Below are 27,832 nucleotides of genomic sequence, written 5' to 3' on the forward strand. Positions count from 1 at the left end.
ATAACGTGCAGCTCTAAAGCACACAATATAAAAACAAGGCAAAATAACTTCGAAGAATTAGCAATTAGATTTAGTAAAGGTGTGCAAAAAGAAAAGATGAAAAATAAAGAGATAGTATATGGTATTATTATGGAAAGGGAGGCCATATGCTATTTTGAGAACAAATATATTACAAAAGTATTTTCAGTTGGTTTAGTAGTCAAAGTATTGCAACCTTTTCTTGCGTGTAGTCCAGATGGAATTATATTAATTGATGGTTCCTACCGACTATTAGAAGTAAAATGCCCTTTCAGATGTAAGGATACTTTTATAATTGATCGGAAAACTAGAACGAGCATTCTTGAATATTTAGTATTTGACGAAAATGGTAATGCGAGCTTAAAAAAATCGCATAAATATTATACCCAAATACAGGTTTCCATGTATATTTTGAATCTGAAACTTTGCCATTTTTTCATCTACTCGAGTAAAGATCACATACTCATACTTATTACAAAAGATGAAAATTTTGTATGCGAAAATATTCCAAAAATGGAATATTTTTATTACAAATACTTTATAGCTATTTTAAATAATGATAATAAATAAGGCTCTTTAACTAGTATTTGTCTTGCATGTGTTTTTTTATTATATTATTGTAAACAATTGGGCGTACATACATAGAAACGTGAATATACGGTCAAAGATAGCCGGAATAGCGTAATTCAGTATCGTCGAGCTAATAATTTTATTTAATATTAATAGGATCACCTTTAATAAAGAATAAGTTGCAGATTTTATTTTTTTATTAAAGGTTCTTTGTTGTTAGCCAAAATACAGGCTATAAACATAATATTGTCAATGTGTTCAAATAATTCCACATTGACCTGTGAAAAAATTTTAAAAATTTTTATTCTCTGAATTGCTCGTTCAACGTGAATTCTCACAGAAGCTATCGAATATCCTTCTACGACTTCCATTTCAGTAAACTGTGATTTGTAAGCAAATGGTGGCATAACTATTGTAGCTCCTTTTTATAATATATCTATTTTAATTTGTGAAAATCCTTTATCTGCCAAAACTTCGTCGCCAGATTCTAAAAGATTTAAGAAACCTGAATCATTAACTATAAATGCGTCAGTAGCACGACCTCCATAAGCTTTAGATAAAAATATTATTAGTCCAGAAGGACTTATTCCTATCAAGAATTTCAACGTATATCCATTTTTATATGTTGAATACATCAACACTCGTTGTTCTACGGTAGGTGGAGTATCACAATGAATTTCTGTACAGTCGATAATTATACGGCAATTGGGATAATTTTCAAAAGAAGTCGGCATCGTATCTTTTACGGCCTCTTTTGAAGGCCAATATAACCAGTCTTTTGTACATGTTGTTAGAGTTTTTAGAATGCTAAAGAATATCGTTGATACTGTTGTTGTTGATATATTAAAGATGTCTCCCAAGGCCGCTAAACTTATTCCAGTCTTCATTTTCATTAAGAATAATAACAGCCTATTTTTTTTACAAAGAATTTTAAAATACTGAGGCTGACCATTCTTTCCAGGTAAAATAAACTCTAACAATATATTAAAAAGCTCTAATGATACCCCGCCAAGATGCCTAATAGATTTATCATTGTTTACAGATTGAAAACCTACAAAACAAGTATGCATGTAACTATCAACACCCACTGATGCATTTTTGTATGTTTTTACTGGTTCTTTTAATAAATTATTATTCCGTATTTTTCCCGTTGAATTTGTAGAAGTAATACATATATTACTTTGAGTTGAAGCTTCATTTTTAACAAAGAATGAGCATGATAAATTATTCGTATTATTATAATGATAATTATCGTTTGTACTCAATGTGTGATCTGTTTGTGTAATGGCATCAACTAATAAAGTTTGTTCCTGTGTACTATTTTTACAGCTCTCTTCTAGCATAATAGAATCTAAAAATCACAATAATTTAATAAATGGTTTAATATTACAAGCATTATTATAATTAAATTTGCTTAACCTTCATTATCATTATTATTATTATTTTTTCGCAAAGTAGCTGCTGTTTTTTTTCGCATGTTGCGAGCTATTAATCTTTCAGCTTTGTGCGAGTTCCCTAAAGTTCGTTGTCTATATTGTTGTGGGAAGATAGTAGGATTATACGCTATTTTCCGTGGATCTTCCGATTTTTCTCCACCTTCGAAGTGAGAACTACATATTCTTGAATAATATTTTGGTCTCCATGGTTTATTATTTGCACTTTAAAAATGGCTTTTATTAATATTGACATAATATTATTAGTTAAGATTTGCAATAATACTCATAGTGAGAACATTTCAAATTACATACCCCAAACGACGTATAGCCGTAATCCATTGCAATTTTCGTTCTCTCTGAATTGTCCGGCCAGGAAACTTATAAAATTGCAATTCAGGATTTTTTCTTTCTGTGTGTGTACAACCCACAACACAACAAATTCGATTGCCACCAGGCATACTTTAAAAGGCTTTATCAATTATATTGTTTAAATTACAATATAGGCTTGCATTACTCGAGAATAGAAATATCTATTTCCCGCAATGTTTTATGTGTACTCCCCCTTCCTACAATTTTCACCGCCAGTTGGCGCTATTGGCGGTACTTAACTAGAGTATAGTCGCCGAATTGACAGTTCACAACCATATATAGTTTGGTCGTTTGAGTATATTATGTTGTAAGCGTTGTGAAAATGACGTCATTTTTCTTAGCGACCAACTTCAGCCCGAGACATACACTCTGGCTGCAGAAGAAGAAGAAGATTATAAAGGAAAATTTTATTTTCAATATATATATAGCTAACAGAGTATGAGATCTCTGGATTGCTTGAACCGATTTTGATGTTCTTAGGCGCAAATGAAAGCTTTTTCAAAATTATTTTAAAAAAAGCTTTACTTAAATAATGGCAATGTATTATCCGCGGAAAAAAATCGGTTTGAAAATTGGGACGCCCCAACTAGCTATATAAGAGAGTAGTGCTTCGACGGCGGTATAGACATGACTTTTTCTGCTTTTATGTACTTGCCGTCGAGACAATACCGTGTCTCTTGATGTGATCGAGTTTAATTCTTTTCCACATCGGGATATTTGTACATTGTACTCATACAACGGTTTTAATTAAAAATAAATAAGTAGAAGATGCGGCAGATTTCTTCAGGGATTAAAAGAAAAGACCAATTCATTCTAACGAAGATCTAGCTCAAGACGCTCTCGTGCTATTGATCAAAACGATGACCGTTTTATATTGATTAATTCATAAAAGATCAACATAAAAAGGCTGTTTAAAAATCAAAATGAAAAAAGGATATTAATAAGAAGTATGCCTAATTGTATGGAGGAAGTAATGCGGACATGAGGTAGTCATACACGTTATTAAGAAAAAAGTGGAGCATCGTAAACAGAGTTTGGAGTCAGAAAATACCGTGGAATTGGCGAAAACCCACAACGGGGTCCCTACATTTGCGGTATAAACTTACTGCAGGTATGCACATATACAAAAAACGCTCATATACACACCCTTTCCGAGGATTCACCTTTACATGGTGGAAAAGCTCGAATCCCTTAAATTAGCCAGCGAAAGGAATCGTTAACGAACCTAATTTTACATTTGTGCATTCAAATTTGTATGGAGAAACACTGATACATAAAGATTATATTGTACTTCATTTATTTAGTACGTTCGCGATCGATTATGAGTTTATTCGTAATTTGCATAGGAAAAGAAAACAGTGTCTTAGTAGCTGGTCAAAGTAACGTTAAATTTAACCCTACTCTCGGCTAAAAATTGAATATCTTGAGATTGAAAAGTCCTAGAGACAAATTTGTAGTCTTATTTGAAAGGTTTGGAAATGTCTTTCTTGGAATTTTAATGATATTTTCAAAACTTAATGTTTCCCGAAAAGTCGGGGTAAAAAAGTTAGGAGATGCGACATTAATAAAAAAAGATAAAAGTTTCCAATGACACACTGTATGAATGAGGTGACACAGATAAAAGAGACCAAACCCATCTTCAGGTGTATCTCTTTACCTTTAAATGCTTCTACGCAGAGCTCGATACAATTATTTTTCCCGGAATTATTGAAACTACTACAAAAACCTTGTTTTTCAGTTAAATTTGCAATAACTTCGTGTAAAAAAAATCGTATCGAGATCTAGGTGGAAGCATTTTGAAGGTAAGGAAATACACTTTAAAATACATTTAGTTTCCTTCATCTGCGTCGCTTCACTTACACCGTGCACCGATTTGAAATGGACTCGCTTTTTAGCAAAATCGCATTACTTTATTCTATCATCAGGAACCTCCATGAAAGCAAGCAAACAATTAGTTTGACTAAGGTTTCTTCAAGTAAAACTTTCAAACTTCATTTTACATTTTTCGTAACGTTAATATCTTTATTATTACCCGAGGTACAGTGATTTTAAATTTGTTAATTTTTTCTCAAATTTTAGGTGTACCTCTTTTTTGGTGTTAAGTGTATATATCGTAATAGATTAAAGTAAAGAACTCTCAACTTAAATGCTTTAACCTGGCGTTATACAGGATTTAACAGCAATGATGTTTTTAATTTAAACCACATTCTTGAAGCTAAATTAAGTAGAAAAGTCCTATACTATAACATCCGTAAAATCATCATTGCTGAGAGAAGTTAATTTTAAACCGATAAATCTGGGCTATATTTCAACGGAAAAATGACTATACTCTTACTTTGATTGACAATTCCCTTTCGAAAAGCAAAAGAAGTTCGTACTTCACCGTTCCGTATTGTCACTCGTACACATGTGCAACTATACCAATTAAAAACTACCTCCTGGCGTCTTACATTCCTGATCATGGTGCTGATGAAATTTATATTCTACCTATTTTTAAATGGATCCTTGATAGGACATATTAAGTTGAAAATTCTGAGTAGAGATACGGCATTATTTGCCGATTAATTTTGAAGCCGTTTCATTTTTTCGGTGATGCGCCGTATGAAATGTTCTGTCTAATAAGGTAATCAGAAATTGAGTATTATATTAGAAAGACGATTTTAAACAATTTTAATATTTTTTGGTTTTTGAAAATTTTACTGTTTTATCAGATAAAACAGTTTGCTACATCATTGGAAGAACAAAATAACTCGAAAATATATTCTCAAGTAAGGCCATATTCTTGTATGGAAATTTTGAAGTGAAGAAACTGAGAGATTCCTTCAAGAATAAATGAGCCTTTTCTCCTCTATTCTTCGAAAGGACAAACTAAAAAAGTACGAATGTTTTCTTTATGCCGTAGATTATCCAAAGTTTTTGCTTATTACTTTTTGCATAGTGCCTGCCTGAATAGACGCCAGTAAAATTAGGCAATTGCTAGGTCAGATTGTAGTTTATAGTGACTAGAGGATGGCATGATCCTAAGTGAAATATTTATCAATTCATCAACGTAATTGTAATAAAAGGAAGAGAAAAACAATAGTATTTACCAACTTATCTGGAATATTCTTATAACTAAGAGCCTGTAAAATCTATGAATAATAATCTACGGCATTAACAAAATATTATTATTGATTTTGTGTCTTGTCCTTCCATAAAATGAAAAAAGGCCTATTTATTCTTAAGGGGTCCTTCAGGCTCTCGGCTTAGGCCGAAATTTCGAGACAAGACTATGGTATTACTTGCGTGAAAACCGATTTTCTAGCAATTTTATTTTTTCATTAATGTAGCAATCTGCTGTATGTAATACAACAGTAAGATTCTCAAAAAGCAAACAAAGTGTTTCTTCAAATAGGCTTTTTAGTATAATACTTATTTTCTGACTACTTTATTAGATAGAGCAGTTCATAGGGCGCATCACCGAAAAGATGAAACAGCTTCGAATTTAATCTACAAATAACGCCGTATCATTGTTCAAAATCTTCGACTTAATAGGTGATATTAAGGATCTCCTTAAAATAGACAGAAAATAAATTTCATACAGCACTAGGATCAGAAATATAAGACATTAGGAGGTCATATTAATAATCAGCGTAGTTGCGTACATGTGTGTGTGCTCGTACGACAATACGAAATGGTGGAGAAGTACGAACTTCTTTTGTTTTTCGAAAAGAAATTGTCAACGAAATTGAAAGTAAAGTAATTTTTCCGTTGAATCAAAGCCCTGATTTATCGGTTTAAAATTGATTTATCTGAGCAATTATGCTTCTACGGATGTCATAGTATAGGACTTTTCTACTTAGTTTAGCCTCAAGAATATGTGGTTAAAATTAAAAACATCATTGCTATTACACCCTGTATACAGAATGCTCAAAACATTCCCTGACCCCCTACATAACTTGGGAATAATAGGTTTTTTAAAAGATGCTTCGTAGAAAAATTGTGAGGTTTAAAAAATTCTATGTAACAGTAATATAAACCCAAAGAAACAAGCTTCGCTTGTAAAAAAAGGTCGGCAAGTACATAAGTCGTATTTAGCATGATTAATATTTAGTAATATAAAATATTTTAATTAAAAAAAAATAGTGAAATCCAAATGTTAGGCAAGTATAAATTTTGACTATGGCGAACCTTGATATTTGGAACAAAGTAAATAGTAATACAAAAATTATTTGCCGGGCCCTTTGCATGCAGTCGTATTAAATAACCACATTTTTAACTTACGAGAAGCAAAGCTTATATAGCAATATAGTGACTTACACATGAATATTACGGGCCCGGCAAGTAATTTTTGTATTACTATTTACTTTGTTCCAAATTTCAAGGTTCGCCATAGTAGAAATTTATACTTGCCTAACATTTGGATTTCACTATTTTTTTTTAATTAAAATATTTTATGTTACTATATTTTAATTATGCTAGATACGACTTATGTACTTGCCGCCCTTTTTTTACAAGCGAAGCTAGTTTTTTATGGGATCTTATAACGTTTTGTAAGAATATAGGAATTAAAACTAAAAAATTGTTTTAACTAATTTAATGTAACAAAACATTTTCCAATGTTCTCATCGTTCCATAATGTAAAGCTTTGTAATGTCCAGAGTTGTATGATTGCTAAATTTAATACGATGCTCAACTACAATTTTATATTGTCGCTGAGTCCTTAGGTAGCGTTATTAATTTCTTTTAAATAAGGCGTCGTAGGTAAGGAAAAGAAACTCTGGCGTACAAAATGAGAAGAAAAGATGAAATTCAGGGTTAGAAATAAATATAATTCAAATATTACCTGGTGATGAACAACAATAAAAAATAATGAAAGAAGAAGGTAGAAGGTAGAAGGGAGACTCTCCTGTTAACTGCTGCTTGGACTACGGTCGTCGTCGCCGTAGGGAACCAGGGATGATTATGAGTGTTTGGTGAAAAGAAATATGTGCACTGAATCGATTATAGAGAGAAATGATTTTTAATTTAGTAAATAATTCACTCGTTTAAAAAAAAAGAAAAAAACTAATGCTCTTGTATTTTGACAATATTATGAACGCGAACTTTGTCTCACTTTCTAGGTTCAAACTTTATGCAAATTCTAAAATTTAATGAATTGACTTAATCAAAACGTGCGAGATGAGTGAAAGTAATTTAGAGAAAAAAAAAACGAATGAGTCTAACTTGAAAAAAGAATGAACGAATGAATGCGGCGTCCATCCGTTCCGCTCTTAAATAATTAGCTGGGGGGGGGGGGGGGGGCGTCGCGTCGCCTTGAGCCAATAAGAAGGCGCTACTGCCTAAGCTTGGGTACGCTAGAGAACGGCACAAAGGGTGCTGAGCTTGCACCTTTTTGCATACAATCGTTTACTTATGACTAAAACGCAATTATATAAAAAATATTAACAAAATTTAATGATTAATACGACATTAGCCGTTGCATGAGCAAAAAGTGTCCTAATCTAGGCATGAGGGAAAAGTACTAATAAAAAAGGATGAAAACTGCGAGAGGAAAACGATCACCGTTTTAGGGTTAAAGATCCCATAACAATTAAATTGTTAAACGGTTGACCGCTTCCAAGGGAAAGTTATATACAAAAAATAGTATGCACGTGGCTGCTTGTGATTCGATATCACGTTACTCATGGGACCGGATATCTAATAACCTAATGTTTCTTATTCCTATGGTTGGACTTATATAGACGGTGGCCCGAATGGTTACGGAGAAGAGGAAAGAAAAAAAAACGGTTAAAATAGTTAAGCGTGAAGAAAAAATGCCCGAATGGTTACGGAGGAAAAACGCTTAATATTTTATCGCAATTATGTTCCCCATGGTTTATTGAGGTTAGGAAAATCGAAATTCCAATATCTATCTTCGTAGATAATGGAATTTACAAAGGTTCGATTATTTTCCTTTCGCTGAAGGGTTTCTCTATGCAAATAAAAAGCATATTTGCAGCAAAGGCACGTGTTAAGTGGGGCGATAAAAAACAGCGATCTATGACAGATGTTACAAAAGATGTGGTTAATATCTTTTGCAGGACTTCCGTTTCCGGTGTGTGTGTGGATGGGTGAATGATGTGAGTGAGTGGCATTTGAGGCAAGAAAAAAGAAAGGTTAGTGAAAGGATAAGACAGGAAGTAGAAAGAAGAGAAAAGGAAAGGGAGCCCGAGAGAAGGGAATATAAGGGAAGGAAGGGGAAGGGAAAGTGAGCAGAAAAGGGAGAGAGAAAGAGAGATAGGAATTTGGAGGTTAGGAAGAAAGGCGGGAAAGTGAGAGAGGGAGGTAGATAGGCGATAAGGGGAAAAGAAGAGAACTGGGGCACCTGGCGGGGAAAAAAGGAAGGACAGAGAGGTCGGTAAGGTAGGAAGGAGGAATAGATTAAGGAAATGGAAAGGGAAGGAGAAAGAGGGGAGAAGGAAAATGGGAAGGAGGAGGAAGTGGGAAGGGAGGTGGAGAAGGAAAGGGAAGGGGGGAGAATGAATATAGGAAGACTGATAAGGGATAGAGGGGAGGGAGAGAGGAGGAGGACGGAGAGTACTGGAAGTATGGAGGATTTTTTGAGGGGGAAGAGAAAGGAAAGAGAGGGAGAGGAGGAGAGAGGAAGAGGGGACAAATGGGCATTCAAGAAGAGTGCCAGGGTGGAGAGATCGCCGGTGAGGGGAGAGGAAGGGGGAATGGAGAAAGTGTTGAAGGCAATAGAAGGAATAAAGGAGAAGATGGGTGGGATAGAGGAGGGAAAGAAGGAGATACTGAAGAAATTAGAGGAGGTGAGAGAGGAAATAGAGAAGGATAGGAGGGAGTGGAGGGGGGAGATAGAAGGACTGAAGGGAAGAATGGAGGAGCTGGAAAAGAGAGAGAAGGAGAGGGAGAGACAGGAGGGAAGGGTAGGGAAAGAGAACAGAGGACAGGAAAACGGAGAGATGGAAGAGAGGATAAAGAGGTTAGAATGGGAGAGAGAAAGAGAGGAAAGGGAGAGGAGGAGGAACAGTATAATAATGTGGGGATGGAAAGGGAAGAGGGAGGTGAGGAAAGATTGAAGGAGGAGGTAGGAAGGATAATGGAGATGATTGGGGTGAAAGGAGTGGTGAGGGAGGTGAGGGTGCTAAGAGGGATGAAGGGGGAAGGGAGAAAAGGGATAGAAGTAAAACTAGAAAGTAGAGAAGTGAAGAGAAAAGTGATGGAGGGGAAGAATAAATTGAAGGGGAGGAAGGAAAGGATAGAGGATGATCTAACATGGGAAGAAAGAAGGATAATGGGGAAGGTAAGGGAGATAGCAGAGGGACAAAGAAGAAAGGGGGAAAGGGTAAGGGTGGGATATATGAAGGTATGGGTGAATAATGAGGAGTGGAGGTGGAATGAGTGGAAGGGAGGGCTATGGAACAAGGAAGGGAAAGGATGGAATAAGGAAGAGGCAAGAGAGGGAGAAAATTTTGGGGGAAGGGAGGGGAAGGGGAATGGGAAGAGATAGATGGGAGAAAGAAGGAAGGGAGAGAGAGAGAAGGAGGTGGAGGAGAAAAGAAGAGGGGGAAGAGAGGAGAGAGGCAGGAAAGAAGAGAAATGGATAGGAAGGGAAGAGGAGTGGAGATAGCTTTTTGGAATGTGGCAGGGGTGAGTAACAAGGACGAGGACTTTTGGGAGAGGATAGGGAGGTGGGATGTGGTGTGTTTAGTGGAGACGTGGTTGGAAGAGAAGGGATGGGAAACCTTAAAGAAGAAGATGCCAAGGGGGCATGAATGGTGGGTACAGTGGGCGAAAAGACAGGAGAAAAAGGGGAGGGCGAAAGGTGGGATAGTAATGGGAGTGAAAAAAGGAATGAACGGAAAGAGAAAAAGAGAGGAGGAGGAAGAGGAAGGAATAATGGAGATAGAGGTGAAGATAGGGAGAGAGGAGTGGAGAATAATAGGAGTGTATGTCGGAAAGGGGATTAGAAGCATAGAAGATGGGATAAGGAGAGTGGTGGAAAGGGAACAGGGAAAGAAATGTCTGATAGGAGGCGACTGGAACGCAAGAATAGGAGAGGCAAGGGAGGAGGAGGAAGGAGAGGAGGGAGGAAGGAGTATGGGAAGAAAGTCGAAGGACGGAGTGGTGAACGCAGAGGGAACAAGGATGATGGAATTGATGGGAGAGGTGGGACTGGTGGTATTTAATGGGACAGTGAGAGGTGATAGTGAAGGAGAATACACATACGTAGGGCACATGGGAAGATCAGTAATAGATTACGTAGTGGGAGATATGGAAACAAGGGAGGAGATTAGGGAGATGGAGGTAGAGGTGAGAGTAGAATCGGATCACTTACCGATAGTGGTGAAACTAGACAAAGAGAGGAAGAAGACAGAGGAAAGGGGGAGGAAGGGCGGGGTGAAGAGGGGATGGGAAAGAGAGCAGTTGGAAAGGTTTAAAGAGAAAACAGAGAGGATAGAAAGGGAAGGGGAGGAAGGCGTAGAGAAGAGATGGGAAAAATTGCAAGAGGAGGTGAGAAAAGTGAAGGAAGAAGTGAAGAAGGAGAAGAGGGAGGGGGCGGGGATGAGGAGGGGATGGTGGGATGAAGAATGTAGAGCGGAGAAAAGGGAATTAAGGAAGAAGCTGAGAAGGTGGTTAAGAGGATCTGGAGGGAAGGAGGAGTACGGGAGAGAGAAAAGAATGTACAAGGAGATGTGTGAGGGAAAGAAAGAGAGATGGCGAGAGGAATGGTACAAGGAAGTGGACAAAGCGAGAACAGAGGCGGAAGTATGGGAAATTATAAGGAGGAGTAGAAGGAGGGGAGTGAATAGGGCAGAAGAGATAGCAATGAAAGAATGGGACGGGTTTTTTAAGGAGCAGTTAGGGGGATGGGGGGAGGAAAAGGGAGAGAGAGTGGAGGTTGAGAGAAGAGGGAGAAAGAAGAAGAGAGAAGGGGGAATAGATGAGAAAGAGGTAGAGAGGCAAATAGAAAGGCTAAAGGGAGGGAAGGCGGCAGGGGAAAATGGATTGGAAAATGAAGTATGGAAATGGGGGGGGGGGGGGGAAGGAATAAGAAAGGAAGCATGGAGGGTATGTGATGGGGTATGGAGAGGAGAGGGATGGCCGAAGGGATTGGAGGTAGGGGTAATTGTGCCGATTAGGAAGAAGGGAGAAGGGAAGAAAGTGGAGGATTACAGAGGGGTAACCTTAATGGACACAATGGCGAAAGTGTATGCGGGGGTGTTAGGGGAAAGGTTAGAAAAGGAGATGGAGGAGAAAGGAATGATAGGGGAAGGGCAGACGGGTTTTAGGAAAGGAAGGGGAGTGATGGAAAACATCTATGTGCTGAACTACCTGGTGAATAGGGAAATGGAGGAGGGAAGAGGAGGAATGGTAGGATGTTTCATAGATATAAGGGCGGCCTTTGACAGAGTGGACAGGGAGATATTATGGGAGGTGATGGAAAAGAAAGGGGTAAGTGAAGATTTGAGGGAGGCGGTAAAGGAAATGTATGGGGAAACGGTATGCAGAGTAAGGAGGGGATAAGAGTTGGGGGAGAAATTCTGGACGGGAAGGGGAGTAAGGCAGGGTTGTCCGATGAGCGCGAAGCTTTTTATCTTATATATTGATGAGTTAGAGGAAAGATTGGTGGAGAGGGCGAAAGGAGGAATACAAATAGGGGCAGGGAAGATATATTCGCTGGCGTATGCGGACGACATTGTAGTGATGGCAAAAGGAATGGGGGGAATGAAGATGATGCTGGGAGTAGTGGAGGAGTTCTTGGATGATAGAGGGATGGAATTAAGTGTGGAAAAAACAAAGATAGTGAGATTTCGAAAGAGAGTAGGAGGGGAGGTGAGATGCAGGTGGAAGGGAGGATGGATCGAAGAAGTAAACGAGGTGAAATACCTAGGATACACGATGAAGAGAAATGGAAGACAGGACGGGCACGTAGGGGAAAGAGTGAGGAAAACCGGAGCGGTGATGAAGGTGGTATGGGGATTAGGAAGAAGGATATTTAGAAATAATGTGGGAAGAAGACTATGGATGTTTGAGAGGATGATATGGCCTGTGATGGGATATGGAGCAGAGATATGGGGTTGGGTAGAGAGAGGAAGGATAGAGGCGATGGGAGAGAGATTCATTAAATGGGTACTGGGGGTGGAGTGGGTTACACCAGGTTATGCAGTGAGGGAGGAAGTGAAAATGAGAAAGCTAAAGGGAAAGGCAGGAAAGAGGGCATGGGATTTTGAAGAGAAGCTGAGGGAAGGGAAAGGGAGCAAGTGGGCAAGGGAGTGTCTGAGGGAGATGGAAGGGAAAGAAAGGAGAGGAGAAAAAGGGTCAAGATGGGAAGAGGAGAGGAGAAGTCTGTTAGAGGAGTATGGTGAAAAGAGAGGCAGGGAAGGATGGGAAAACAAGGAAGAGAGAGAAAGGATATGGGATGAAGTAGCGAGGAAAATGGAAAGGAGAGAAGAAGAGGAGAGAAGGAGTAGGATAGGAGCATCGAGATATAATAGGTGGTATAGGATAGTGATGGAGGAAGGGATACCGGAGTACCTGAGAGGAGGAAAGAGAGAAGGTGAATGGAGAAGAATAGCAAGGTATAGGCTAGGAAATGAGATGAGGGAAGGGCAATATTGGAGGAAAGAGGATGAGAGAAGGTGTAGGGTATATGGGTGGGAAAGGGAAAGCTGGGAGCATGTGTTGGGAAGATGTGGAAGGGGTGAGGAAGGGGATGAGACGGGGGTGGAGGAGAGGATAAGGGAGATATTGTATGGAAGTGGAAAAGGAGTGGAATGGATGAGAGAGATGGATGAAGAGAGGAATGGGTGGATAAGCCGGAAGCGGAGGTCAGCGGAAGGATGCGTGAGGATGAGTGGAATGGAAGGATGAATGAGGCGTCTCTCTCTCTCTGTATGTATCTGTGTGTATGTATCTATGTATATAAGGATTAAGAAAATGGAGTAAAATAGGTTAAGATAGGATAAGTAGATGTAAGGAATTATGTGGAACGATTATAAGAAAATTGGGGCGAACCCCGAAAGGTCGCTCAGGAAAATAAAAAAAAAAAAAAAAAAAATATCTTTTGCAGCTCTAAGATGGTGCTGACGTATTGTCGCTAAGATATTTCGTTTGTTGTCCGGAAGGGCGGCCTCGCAATAGGTACAGATCCTTTGGGCTGGATTGGTCCTAACATATTTGTATAATAACCGCTCGCAAACGAAAAGTTCCTTTGGGGCCATGCTGGTGACAGAACGGATTTGATGGTTAAAATTTGGACACAGGATGTATTAAAGTTGGAATAGAATAGCATAAGGCAGTAAGCGTGAGATCCGCTGACTAGCGTCTGAGAGAAAACGTTATCGCGAGTAACGTGACTAACGGTGGGTTTTTGGGAAAGCAAACAAAGAGAGAGAGAGAGAAAGAGAAGATAAGGAAAAGAAACAAAATTAGTATTTGTTAAATAAATTGATCCAAAGAGGAGGAAAAATATGGAGAATTGTAAGATGAGGAAGATTTCGGACATTGAAGAACCTTTGGATTTAATGTGCTGCCTGCAATCTTTTATTCCCGACTAAGGGAAAGCGCTAGCATTTTAAATGACCAAAAGGGCAAAATTGATTACCCAACAGGAAAGAATGATTAATAAAAGAAAGATTATCTAACAATCGAGTTAATTAATTCCTTTCAAAGAAAGGGGGAAGGAAAACAGGAGCTGGATCCGCGCGGCGCGAAGATAAGATGATCGCTGGCGCGTTTTTTGGAATATGAAGCATTTTTAAGTATAAATAAGACATTTACTCTTAACCGCAAGGAAAAATAATGAATGAAAGCATTTTTAAATATAAATAAGACATTTACTCTTAAACGCAAGGAAAAGTAATGAATGAATCGAAATGTTCAAGAAAGAAGTTCAAGGGATGCTGACGATCGGTCTGAGCAAATAATGTAAGAGATTCGAAACAATGTTACATTTACTCTAGAGTAACAAATCTATTTAAAAGAAATAATGAAACGAAATTAAAGTTATCAGAACGCCTGAGAAATAAGAATAATCGGCCTGGACATTACAGCTTCAATTCGAGATATTAATTTATTAATCTATTAAATAAAATACAAAATATTACAATGATGAGTTTTTATCATAATAACACTTTTAGAAGCATTTAACATAGGATTCAATGACTGTTTTAATTATATTTTCAACATCTTATACCCAAAATCTCCTTAAAGCCTTTCGCTTTCGAAAATTTGTTTCTAAATTTACCTTTAAATCCACCTTTTTCTTAGTTGTTACTCTCACTATCACCTTTGCATTATGGCTCTTTCCCTGGTAAACTGTAGTGACATTTATATATTCTTTTCATTAATTAACCCATTAACGTCCAAAATGTCAAAATTTCTTGCACGTTTTCAAAGTGATTTTTTCCTATGTAATTGGCGTTAAAAAAATTCTTGAACCACATATTCTGATGTAAAATTGCATGCTCTTTCAGAATCCGTTGCCAGAATCATGATAAAACTCACAGGAAAAGAGATATGCTCGATTGAAATATAAAAATTACCTAAATTTTCGAAAAAAAAAATTTTTAGGATTTTTTTTCGAAGTGTTACGGTGAAGATATCACCTTGCGACCGTGATCAAAGGTGATCATGGGAGTTGAAGTTTAACAGGGAATTTTTTTGTTGACCTTGAACCATCGCTTCTTTACAAAATGGCGGAAAAAAACGATTTTTTTTTTCAATCTTCATCAACTTTTTTCTCGAAATCTATGGTCTTCAGAATAAAATTCATAAAAACAAAAATGCCTTAGAATCGCTCGAGGAACATTCTCAAATTTTTTCAGAATTTTTTGAGACAATTTTTGAAAATTCCATTTCACAAGTTTCCCGGAAAAAAAAAAATTGTCTCAAAAAATTCTGAAAAAATTTGAGAATATTCCTAGAGCGATTCTATGGCATTTTTGTTTTTATGAATTTTTTTCTAAAGACCATAGATTTCGAGAAAAAAGTTGATGAAGATTGAAAAAATAAAATTCGTTTTTTCCGCCATTTTGTAAAGAAGTGATGGTTCAAGGTCAACAAAAAAATTCCCTGTTAAACTTCAACTCCCATGATCACCTTTGATCACGGTCGCAAGGTGATATCTTCACCGTAACACTTCGAAAAAAAATCCTAAAAATTTTTTTTTTCGAAAATTTAGGTGTTTTTTATGTTTCAATCGAGCATATCTCTTTTCCTGTGAGTTTTATCATGATTCTGGCAACGGATTCTGAAAGAGCATGCAATTTTACATCAGAATATGTGGTTCAAGAATTTTTTCAACGCCAATTACATAGGAAAAAATCACTTTGAAAACGTGCAAGAAATTTTGACATTTTGGACGTTAATGGGTTAACGTCGGGGAAACGCGATAATGCGCACAACCGCATGCGCACAACCACACGAGGAGAGGGGGCAATTCCCCTACTTCCCCTACCCCCGCGGGACCCCGACCCCCTCGCCACCCGGTCCCAGAATCCTTACAGCTACTCTACTTACAATGTTAAAGTAGTACTTGAAACTATTCGAAATGTAATAAGAAAAGCAGGATACAAGGGGCGCGTAGCTAGAAAAAAGCCTTTTATCAGTAAGGTGAACAGGCAAAAACGCGTGGCGCTTGCAAGAGCTCATATTGACAAGTGTGCAGATTTCTGGAGCTCAGTTTTATTTAGTGATGAGAGCAAATTTAAAGTTTTTAGTTCAGATGGAAGGGTAACAATTTGGAGAAAACCCAATGAACATATGAAATTAAAAAACTTATGTCCAACTGTGAAACATGGTGGAGGCGGCTTACTAGTTTGGGGTTGCATGAGTGCAGCTGGTATTGAAAATTTAGTATTTATAGACAATAATATGGACCAACATATTTATTTAAATATTCTAAAACATAATTTAAATGATAGTGTTAAAAAATTGGGTCTTACGTCATCGTTTATTTTTCAACAGGATAACGACCCAAAGCATACAGCTAAAAAAGTTAAAAAGTGGTTACTGTACAATGTGCCTAAGCAGCTGCATACATCCCCACAATCACCAGATATGAACCCTATCGAACATTTATGGGACGAATTAGTCAGGCGTATTAAAACAAAAAATGTATGAAAGAAGCTGCAGCTAAAAGATGTATTAATTGAAGAATGGAATAAAATAGAACCAGATACTACAAAGAAACTAGTAAATGCGATGGAAAAAAGAATGCGAGAAATTTTAAAAGCTAAAGGAGGTCCAACCGATTATTAAAGAATAATAAAATATACAAATGAAATACTTTTTCATTTTAATAAGTTAAAAAAAGTCATTTAATAGTCGTAATAAGTATATATGTACGGAGAGTTCTTTGACATAAATTTTGTCAGATTTTTTGCAGAGTTTAATTTTTGTTATTAATGGATTAATATATTGATATTTAATTACTTAACCTGGTATATTATACCTCGTTATATATTAAACCATCAAAAAAATGTTTACCTTTTGAATTTATTTTATCAATTTACCTTAAAAAAGTGTTTTAAGTAAGATGTAAACTTTTTTGACCCACTGTATATAGCTAACAGAGTATAAGATCTCTGAATTGCGTGAACCGATTTTGATGTTTATGGGCTCAAATGAAAGCTTGTTCAAAACTATTTTAAGAAAAGCTTTACTTGAATCATGACAATGGAATATTCACGGAGATAAATCGGTTTGAAAATTGGGACGGCCGAACTAGCTGTATAAGTTAACGGTAGTGCTCGGCGGTATAGACATTTCTTTTTTTTTTTTTTTTGTATGTACTTGCCGTCGAGACACTACCGTGTCTCTTGATTAGTTCATGAACGACTTGTGAAAAAGGTGTGAAGGTTACTAGGAGTATTTTAGCACTATATCTGCCAAAGGTGTTGAAAGACACCCTTAGAAATTTTAACTTTAAAGTTTTTTCTAGGTTTAATAATTTTTGTTCGATTAATATTTAAACTTTTTATATACAATAGTAGTTTTCTATATTTAGCCGTATCAACTTCCTTCACCTCATCCTGGATCAAAATAAGACACCTTTTGGTCGAAATAAGTATACACAAAATCGTGGTAGAAATTGTGCTAAATACTAACCCTAATTTTGTATACATATTCTTGTAGCTTATGTAAGAAGTTTCTAAAAAGCTATATTAATAATCAATTCCATTTAGTGGTTCACTAGATATTTCAATTTGAAATTGCATATATGTGGTGGTTTGTTGAAAGTAGTGTGCGTGACTGCTACTCATACATAAGCATAGTCGCTTAACTACTTGCAATTTCAATTCGCAGTATTTAGTGAAGGGTTAGTTCAAATGATAAATTAATATAATGTTTTGAAAAGTTCTGGAAATAAGCTACAAAGAAGATGTTACAAAATTTTGGGTTGCCATTTAAAAATCTTGTCGTGACCTTCACATCTGCTCCACGTGGTTGTTCAAGATCACAGTTATAGTACTGCTGCACTGAATTTTTTAAACCCTACAAATTTGTTTGAAGCATTTTTTTTAAACTCTTTATTCTCAAGTTATTTAGGGGATCCAGGAATTTTTTAGCACTGTATGAACTTGCTTTCAAAATACTACCCTGTCTCTTGATGGGGTTATTGTCCCCTTTATTTTTTCTGCTAAAAATATTGGTGTATGTATTTTATCTAGACTCAACTGGAGCAAAACTTTGTCGTGTTTTCTATACCAGCTTAGACCTAATCAAAGTTGTATTTTTCAAAGAATGAGGCTGAAGCTTTTTAACTCATTTATATTTCCAATTTTTGATTATTGTTGATTGGTTTCATTGACATATGTGTAATTGAGGATATTAGATTTCAAAGAGCATTAAATGCATGCATGCAATTTATGAGGTTAAAATTCAGATCATATCACTTAATACTATAAAAGGACAAATTTCCTGAAAATAAAGAAACGATGTTTTTATTTAAAAGATAGTATTTATAGTCTTTCACCAGCCTACTGTACCAGCGTTTCGTAATATAGTGAGTAATCTCCTATAATATTCTGATTTATCTTGTAGTATTAGACGTCCTAAATTCTATATTAACATTAAAGCTAACATTTGACAGTCAGAAGACCCTTTTTAAATGTAAACTCGCGTGTATAAAATATCTTCGGTACGTTTAATGTTAAGATACCTTCATGCTGAACTGTTATATAACAGCAGCCATTTATTGTTACTGGTACTCTTTTTTGGAATGATTACTTCCTAACATATAGGATATTAGATCTTTTAATAAATTAAAAATCAAATTGTATAATCCTATATTCAATGGGCACTCCGAATTTTAGACGAGTGTATAGGTTGCAATAAATTCGTTTCAGTGTTATGTATTATCAATCTTACGCATGGTTCCACAATTAGTTTAAGTTCAAAAGTATAACTGTTACTTTGATGGTAATCTACTTTTGTTACGTCTTACTTAATAAGAGAGCAATATAAAGGGAATAAAAAGGACGTTATTCTTGTCCTGGTTTTATTTTTTTTTTGTTATAAAAATTTGTTATTTATTTTGTACATACCCGAGTCGAAATTTTAACCCTACATTAGTCCTTAAACATCTTAAAAAAACCTCATTTTATCCTATTTTGTTCTACAATCGTACTTTCCTTCTTTACAGAACTATCTAACTTCTTTCTAAATCTTAAATTATTCTTCAATGTGAATGAAGTAATATTAATTCCTTTTGTAGGCTGTTATAGGCTTTTCAATGAACTTTGAACGTATGATATTGTAGAATTAAAATCAAATTTTATTCTGAAAGCCTATTTTACGTCTTAAAAGATCTTTAGCGCCTTCATAGCCCTTGTTTACACTAGATTCTTTGAAGTCCAAAGGAGGTCTTATAAGAAATCAACATTATAAGAATCGCAGGTTAGCGGAGTAGGCAAAGGCATGGACTGCTGTTGGCGAGGTCCCAGGTTCGAGTCCCACTGTTGCAGAAATGAAATATATTTACAGGTCGCTTTTTCACATGAATAATAAATAGTATTTGATATAGTAGTTGAGCTGTAGCTGCTTAGAGGCTAAAATATGCAAAGATTGTTAAAGAAATTTTTTTTTTATCCGATTTTCCTGATAAAGACGTAATCAATATTAGACTCATGGTTTATATTAAAATCAGATTAGATTAACGGAACCGATCCCGACGTATCAATGCGTTGCACGATCCATCCGGTGAGCCACATACTACATTACTCCAAAGAATGAGTTCAAAGGATTATAGGAGGTTTTGCTAAATCTTACCTTTGTCATATTAGTTAGGGAATTGTTCAAAATGTGACAACTTTTAGAATTAAAAGAGAATGTGAAGCCATTAACGAAATTCTATACAAATACTATGAAGTCTTCACTAGAGGACTTTCGTAGGATTACGGTAAGAGTAAAATTTCGACTCAGGTATGGAGCTTTGCTCTTGTACGATAATAATTGAGGGCCTGGAAAGCATAACGCGACTCGCGCTCGAGGTAGCCTAGCCTAGTACGTAAGGGAGGGGGGATAACGTCTACTCACCGCAATGAATGTAATATTTTGATAAAATTTCCAATATTTTCAAATCGCGATTTCTCAGTTAATAATAGTTGGATTTACTTCTTTTTCGTGGCAAGATATTCGTAAATTTTCAGTACTTTTGACTATTCTAGACTTATCGTCAATTTGTCATAATACTTATTAATAAACAATGAATCAATTTTACCCACCTTAGAGCTTAAAAAACGAAGTTATAAATTTCATGTTTTTACAATGCATCCATTGCATCAAACTTACCTTACAAATCATTGAAAGTAATATATTCAATAGGTAGAAAATGTAATGAAATTAATAATATTCTTGACAAATTTATTCAATGTTTATCAATAAATATTATGAAAAATTGATGATATGTCTGGAATAAACAGAAGCGCTGTAAATTCACGAATAATTTGCCACAAAAAAGAAGTCAATCCAACTATCATTAACTGAGAAATTGTGATTTGAAAATATTGGGAATTTATTTCAAATATTATATTCTTTGCGATGAGTAGACTTTATCCCCCCTCCCTTACGTACTAGGTTGGTCTACCTCGAGCGCGAGTCGCGTTATGCTTTCCAGGCCCTCAATTACTATCTATCTATCTATATCTATCTCTTCGCGACCAATCATGATCTTAATTACTATTGGGGGGCTTTTCAAGTAGCGGGGACTCCACTACTTGATATGAATTATCTCACGGATCCTGTATATTTCGAAACATTATTTTTTAATATCGAATAAAGTTATGCCTAACTTGTGAAAATTTTTTAATTAAAAAACTTTTGCATTTGTTTCATTTTTTATTTTAACTATTATTTTTGTTTGATTTAATATTGTTTTTAATTAGGATTACCAATAATTGCTTAAAATTTTGATCTCAATACGTTTTGTAATTAATGTGTTTTTTTTTCTTAGCAGTGTTAACTATGATATTATTTCAATTAGGATTTTTATGTACTTGTGATTCTGTTTTAAAGGATTAGGGGATTTTAGCATCTCGAAGTAAATCACTTATTTTACGATTTTCTTGTTTACATTTGGTGAAATTTTTAATGAAAATAAAAAAGAGTACTTCAATAACAAGGCTTTAATGAGTATATGTGAATTTTTTCATAACAAAAAAGTTATATGGGTAAGTACACCAGCCGGTTTCATGGATGACCTTTCCGAAAAAAGTTGTGCTGGCGGTGATCAGCATAACTCAGTTTGGATCATCTAAAGATAAAATTTAAGATTAATATGAAAAGTAGAGTCTTGTCTGGGTTCCGGGCCGAATGATTTGAAAAAAATATATTATAAACAAAATGACAAATCTTTAAACTTGAAAATTCATTTTTGCTGAAAAATTTGTTTGATGTTTTTTATTAATAAAACAAAAAGTAGTAAAGATAATAAGCAATCCTTTTGATCAGAGAACCCAAACAAGATTCTACTTTTCATAATAATTTTAAATTTTATCTTCAGACGATCCATTACTGAGTTATGCTGCTCACCGCCAGCAACCTTTTTTGGAAAGGTCATCCATGAAACCGGCTGGTGTACTTACCCATATAACTTTTCTGTTATGAAAAAATTCACATATACTCATTAAAGCCTTGTTATTGTTATGTCCTTACTTGTGTAGTAGTTTTAGGAACAGTTTTTAGTGTGGGCTTCAGCGACCGCTCCCTACCAGCTGGTAGTAGTAGGAAATTCGATGGAGGATTTGTGTCGAAGGATGTAACACTTAGTTAAAGTAGACTTCAATGGTTTTTAATGGTTTTAGTTATTAACCGTAACAAGTATAAGAGCCTTGCAAGGCTATTTTTGTTGAAGGTACAATTAGTACTGTCTTAACGACTAATCGAATTAACCGACGCCGGGCCCTGGATCATGGTCCAAGGAGATGGCTAAGCCAATCAAAGCGTTTTTAAAATGAAATTTTCCTATCTTTGACCAATAAGAATTAAAGCATCTTAGAGTGAGTGGGAGGCAGAATTCTCTCACGGACTTGCAGTCGCATGATACAAGATGCAAACGTAGGCAAAGATAAGATCCCGGCAACGGTGGCTGTAGATTCTGGTATATGGGATTGCATTCAGTTATCGTATTTCTATTATAAAATAAATTTAATTTTTCGAAATTAAATAATTGGTTAGGGACATAACATTATTAAAGTACTCTGTTTTATTTTCATAAAATATTTCACCAAATGTAAAAAAAAAACACCGTGAAATATGTGATTTATTTCGCGATTCTAAATCCCCTAACCCCTTAATCCATTCGCGCAGATGTAAATTATCAAGGCACCTGGAACATACAGGCATAACATTTGATATCGAATTCAAACGAAGGCCCCGTACATACATGTTAATCGGTCTGCAAAGTAACAATGCTATTAAAATTCGTAGCAGCAATTTAAGCTAAGAGCCTTCATAACGTCAAAGTACGGTCGTAAGCCGGAAATATGACAAATGTAAAACGTATATGTATGGCGATTGCGTCCCAAATGGGTTAAGGGTAAGGTATGCGTTTTTTGGATAAAACTCTACCCGAAAGTTTTAATGCAAACTAGAGCCTTATATCACTGAAGTAATATAGGATTTTAAATCTTACATTAAACAAAATTATTGTGTTTCTTTTTAACATAACATGTTTTGTTTTTATAAAAGTCCGAACCGTACTCCGCAAAATGTATTATAACATGTAGTAAACTTAACTATATTTTAAGCAAAACTAAAAAAAGTGACGTAATATGAGAGAAAGAAGTCATATTCAAATTCAGAAAATTATATATGATACACTTGATTCCATGTCGTTTAAATTACCCTTGTAAACTTGCAAAATTTATTTATATTCGATCAATTTATTTACTATTAATACCATAAACTATAATTAGTAATCATTTACTCTAAATAATTCGCAATTATTTTTTTGTTTAGTTTATGAAGCCGTTTTATCAGACGTTAATGGAGAAGTCAGTATCGGCAGCTGTGGCACAAGCTACTGAAATAACGGCAAATTCGACTATTAATGCTAATTCAACTATTATTGCCAAGTATAAGTTACCATAAAATTGTTGAGTTATTAGATTTTTGTAAGCGAGTTAGTATAATATGTTCATGTAAGTAAACTTTATAGCATAAATTCTATTTTTGAAGCCCACACTTTTACTCTCAAACGAATAGTTTTTATTATTTTTAAAATAAAAAAATATAAAATGGTAGTGTAGTACGCACTCAGTTAAAAAATTCTAGGCATATATATATCATCTTGATTGTAAAATTGTGGGCATTGAGAACAGATGTATAATCTTTTAACTTGATTTATTGTCGTATAATGGATTTATCTCATCGATATTTTAATATATTTAAAGTAATAACTTTAATTTGATGTTTGTATTTTAAAATATATTTAAAAGGTATATTCTTTTTCTTATTAAATGTTCTAATTTGTAGTGGATCGTTTTATTTGTCATTATTTATTTGAACAATTTTTATAATTGTAATGATATTATGAGACAAATTAAAAAATTGTTGTATTACGGCGATTAACCGTTTTTCCAAGGAATGTTTACATTTTAAGCGAAGATTAAACTTTTTGTTGAATGTGTATTTAATTGGAGATAATGTATAAAAAAAAAATGGTGAAAAAACATGTATTTTGTCTATATGTAGTATTTTTTTTTATAACAAGGTTGATTAAAATCCATACACTCTATACAAAAAAATGTTCTTTATTATTTGTATAAAACCTCTGTACTTTAATGGTATAGTATAATGACCACTTCTAAGAACAATCATTTTCAATATTTTTTTCAAAAATTGTTGCATATAATAAATCAAAATTTTTTTCCTCGAAAGGTAAGGTTTAGGAAAATAAGAAACAATTGCTTTAATAATGAATTAATGTGTTTAGCATAATTTATTTGTTTATATTTTCTTGAACCAATACTAATAAAAACTTGTTCCTCTGGCGTAAATGATTCCACCCCTTTTACATATCTGAAACAAAAAAATTGATTAATATTCATAATTTATGGTAGTATCGCTATCGTTAGAACCTCAGTGTTTAAATTCCATTGAAAAATAATAAAATGGCGATGATTTTTGCACAAGTGAAGGAAAAAAAGCGTTTTTATTTGTATTAATCACTACAAAATTATGTTAGAATCAAAATTTTAATACAATTGATATTTCGACGATAGTCCCGACTGTTCTGAATAATTTGTCAAAATTTGAAGTCGGTAATTTTAATCGTTTTATTTTAAATCATCTGCGCTAAGTTAAAAAATGTAATTTTGAGAAAAACTTGTTTAACCCTTAAAGCGTACACTTCTTATTAATATCATAAAACGTACACGGGGTCTAAAGACCCTAACGTTTTATAATGTCTACAAAACTTGTATTTTCAAGTAATCTATTACGAAAATAATTAATAATGTTTCTCATGAATCAGTTCTTCACAATTGCCGGTACAAACACAAAATTTAAATCCTACAAGTTACAATTAAAGCTATTTTCTTTGGGATATTTTAGACCCCTAGTGCACTTAGAGGGTTAAAGTTTTATCTAATGAAAACTCATAAGTAGACAAGCTATGCCGATTTTAGCCCCTCCCCCTCCCCCCCACTCCTGTCCACTCGGGTCAGCCTGGTTGCGAGGTATTGGGGGGAATCAAGAAATGCTAAGTGGTGGTGGGGGAAATCGGAGGCTCCATGTGAGCTCGCAACAAGTAGTGGCGAGAGGGTTGCGGGGGTGCGTGAGGATACTTGCAGCCTTTTGACGTCACACACCCACTCGTCTGACGTCAGGTCCCAGTCGGTAAAAGCAGTTCCCTAGATGGTAAAACAGAGAGATTCTCCTTGCAGCGATTTTTTCGCTCGCGTAACCTTGAATCTTTTTAAGAGGTTACTGACCCCGCTGAACGGTCTTTACCTTAAATGTAGCTGAGCGTGTTACTTTTTGCATATCTCACAATAATTTTTAATCTAATATATATATGGGGCATTCCACGCCAAATCGGACGGTCATTTGCCTATAAATCTTCAATTTTTGGGAAAATTTTGGTATGATTAGTGCTTAGCGAAATATGTCTTCAGATTTTTTCCTAAATTTTTTCAGCTTGCTATTTAGGAAGTCTGAATTTTTGAAAATTTGATCCTCTTTTTTTTAAATCCTTATAACTTTCTCAAAAATGTATCAATTTTAATAATTTTTTTTAACTTTCTTGTTTTTGACGTACCTACAGAAAAAAATATTAGAAAATAGTAGGAAGGTAACTATTATGACATTTTTCGATTTTTGGCATTTATTTCACTGTAACTTTTTTGATGTACAGATCGATTTTCTCCAAATTTTTTTATTAAAATATACTAGAGATTTTACAAACGTCAACCGATTTTTAAAATGGGCACAGGAGATTTACTATTTTATTCTTCGATTTTTTAATTATATCACTATAATTATATGAAAATATTTATTGAAAATTTATTTTAGATTAATGGCAAAATTGAATAAACCATTCAAAAGATGTTGAGACAATGATATACGCTATATTATATTACATACATTTTTATTTATTAAAGATCTATTATTCATATACTTAAATATTTAACATTATTTAAATATCTTGTGAACATTATTCATATCGGATCATGAAAACTTTTTAAATTGTAATGTTTTTCTCTGTATGGGAATGACGCAATGAAACTTTTATGTACCCTTGACTGATTGCGCTCTTCTATATCTGATCTCAGGTTTTCTCTTCTCTTCAGTATAATCGATTTGTGGCACACAAAAAATCGATATGTTCTTCAATTTATTGGGTCTCGTAGCCCATTCATATAGTTCTTTAGGATTTGTAATTTGTCGATCCAAAGATAACTGCAGACTTGCTCGTGCAGCGAATCTCTTTACTGTACCGCCAATACCATCACAAGCTCCTTTACCATGGGCTATGGCGAAAAAGTGCCATTCCGCCTTTAATCCAAAATCTTCTTCGTGACAACTCAAATTTGCAAAGTTTTTAAAATTTTTAAATTGTTGGGGAGCACCGTTAGAAAAACACAATATTTTAGACATATCTTTGGATATCTTATTAATAATATAGTTCAAAGCAACTTTTGAAAATAGATGCACGGAAGTAGCATCATGTTGTAGACAGTCAGAAATAATCACTAGGCTATTATGAAATAATTCATTACTTTTAGTAAAATAAATAACAATCAGATATATGGTAGCTGGATTATTATTTCAATGGAATCCAGGTGCGGCATTTTGAACTACAAATTCATAATTCTCTGCGAAATCGCATACGATGATAACCTCATTTGGGTTTAAAGATTCTTTCAAAGATCTGAAAGAATGTGATTGTTCCTTTGCTATGAATGCCTGAGGTAAAAGATTCTTTATGTTATCGCATAAACTATCCACAAAATCAGTTGAGGTTTTTGTAAATGTTTCTAGGCTTGTACGCGGATTTGAAACCCAGTACTTGTATGTTATATCGTCGATATCATTATTGTAAAATATATCAGTTAACAAACTTCTAAGAACCTTGATACCTGAGCACTTATCGCATCGTTCAAAATAACAATAGAATAGCGGGTCTTCGCAGATGACCATTTTAATGCAATCATTATATTGCCGTAAAGGTGCCAACAGATCTTTTGTTAAAATAGGTAAATTACTTCCTGTAAAAAAATTCTAAGTATTATAATTAACAACATGAATTTAATGATAAAACTATGCTTGTCTATCATCATAAGTTTTACGTTTTGATGTACTGAACAAACGCATATCGTATGTGTTCCACTTTAACCAGCAAGTAAACACTGTTGAGGGCGTAAAGTTGGAAAATTTGAAAAACCGATTTTATAATCAGGATATCGCTTTTTGAAAAATTTATACAGCTCTTTTAAATTAGAGAGAATTAGCCTTTTTTGTAAATCACACGTTTACCATGGTCATTGCGAACAAAAACAACATCATTCATACCTGGCAAATTCACGCTTATTTCGTCATCTATATAAAAATCTAATACAGCTGACTTTATTTCATTAGATAAGGGTCGACCTACGAGTAAAAATAATTAGTTATAATATTGTGTTATACATTTATATGAACCGATATTTTATATGAAAAGTGCAATTACCTATTTTTAATCCAGGTTTAGATAATATTCCCTTTTCGTTTTTAAGTGATTTAGCTAATATTACCATATGCTTCGATGCTCCAAAAATTTCAGCAATTATTGCAATGCTCCAACTTTTCGGTAGTAAAGTCAAAATTTGTACTTTTTCGTCTTGACTAGTATGTTCATCATTGAACTTTCTTTTTAAATCACCAATCATATCTTTAAAGTCTTTTGAATTAGTTTCATCTTCAGAATTCGTACCAATGCCTAATGTATCTTTCAAATTATTGTTTACATTTTCAAGTTTTGCTTTCAAATACGAAATTTTGTTAATTTTCTTTTTATGTACTGGAGACTCCTTTAGCAACAGAAAAGCTGTATTTATTATGGGAAGCTCTGTATTTAGACTGATTCGAGAACAAGTACTAAGTTGAGCTTCTAATATGTCATCAGAGGATCCTGATTCTAAAAAAATATTAGTGATATTTCATAATATTTCATATGTTAACATTAATATTTTTGCATTTAAATAAAATTAATCAATAACCATAAATAAATTAACCAATAACACCAATTGAAATTGGAGAGAGTAACTTATTTTCTTCGGTATGGTCAACATTTTCAGTTTGAGTAATAATTTTGACGCATTTATTACTTTTTGCCACAATATTGTTAGATGAAGCCTTCAAGCTTTTAATTTTTTTCCTACATTGGGTACATAAATAATCCATGTTACTTAAATTCCACATTTCTTTAATAGCTGCAGATGGTGGTCGTAGACCCTTATTCCGAACTT

The 27,832-nt window shown here is 34.7% G+C and overlaps 1 protein-coding gene across 6 annotated transcripts in view; it reads left to right on the forward strand.

The window, feature by feature from the left end:
- The window catches only part of atl (atlastin GTPase), a 202,578-nt gene extending 179,010 nt beyond the window's left edge, over nt 1-23,568 (forward strand). For 3 of the 6 annotated variants that reach the window (XM_066739263.1, XM_066739261.1, XM_066739264.1), the window contains one exon: nt 22,842-23,565. In XM_066739263.1, the coding sequence (XP_066595360.1) occupies nt 22,842-22,973 (132 nt within the window). In that variant the 3' untranslated portion in view covers nt 22,974-23,565. Of the gene's footprint in view, nt 1-22,841 lie in introns of all 6 variants that reach the window. The other 3 variants (XR_010823805.1, XM_066739260.1, XM_066739259.1) reach the window with 3 other exon arrangements.
- Nucleotides 23,569-27,832: the final 4,264 nt, after the last annotated feature.

This window comes from Prorops nasuta, unplaced genomic scaffold, assembly GCF_024137725.1.
Source record: "Prorops nasuta isolate Cenicafe-Biocafe unplaced genomic scaffold, Cenicafe_Pnas_1.2 PNAS00020, whole genome shotgun sequence".
Lineage (NCBI taxonomy): Eukaryota > Metazoa > Arthropoda > Insecta > Hymenoptera > Bethylidae > Prorops > Prorops nasuta.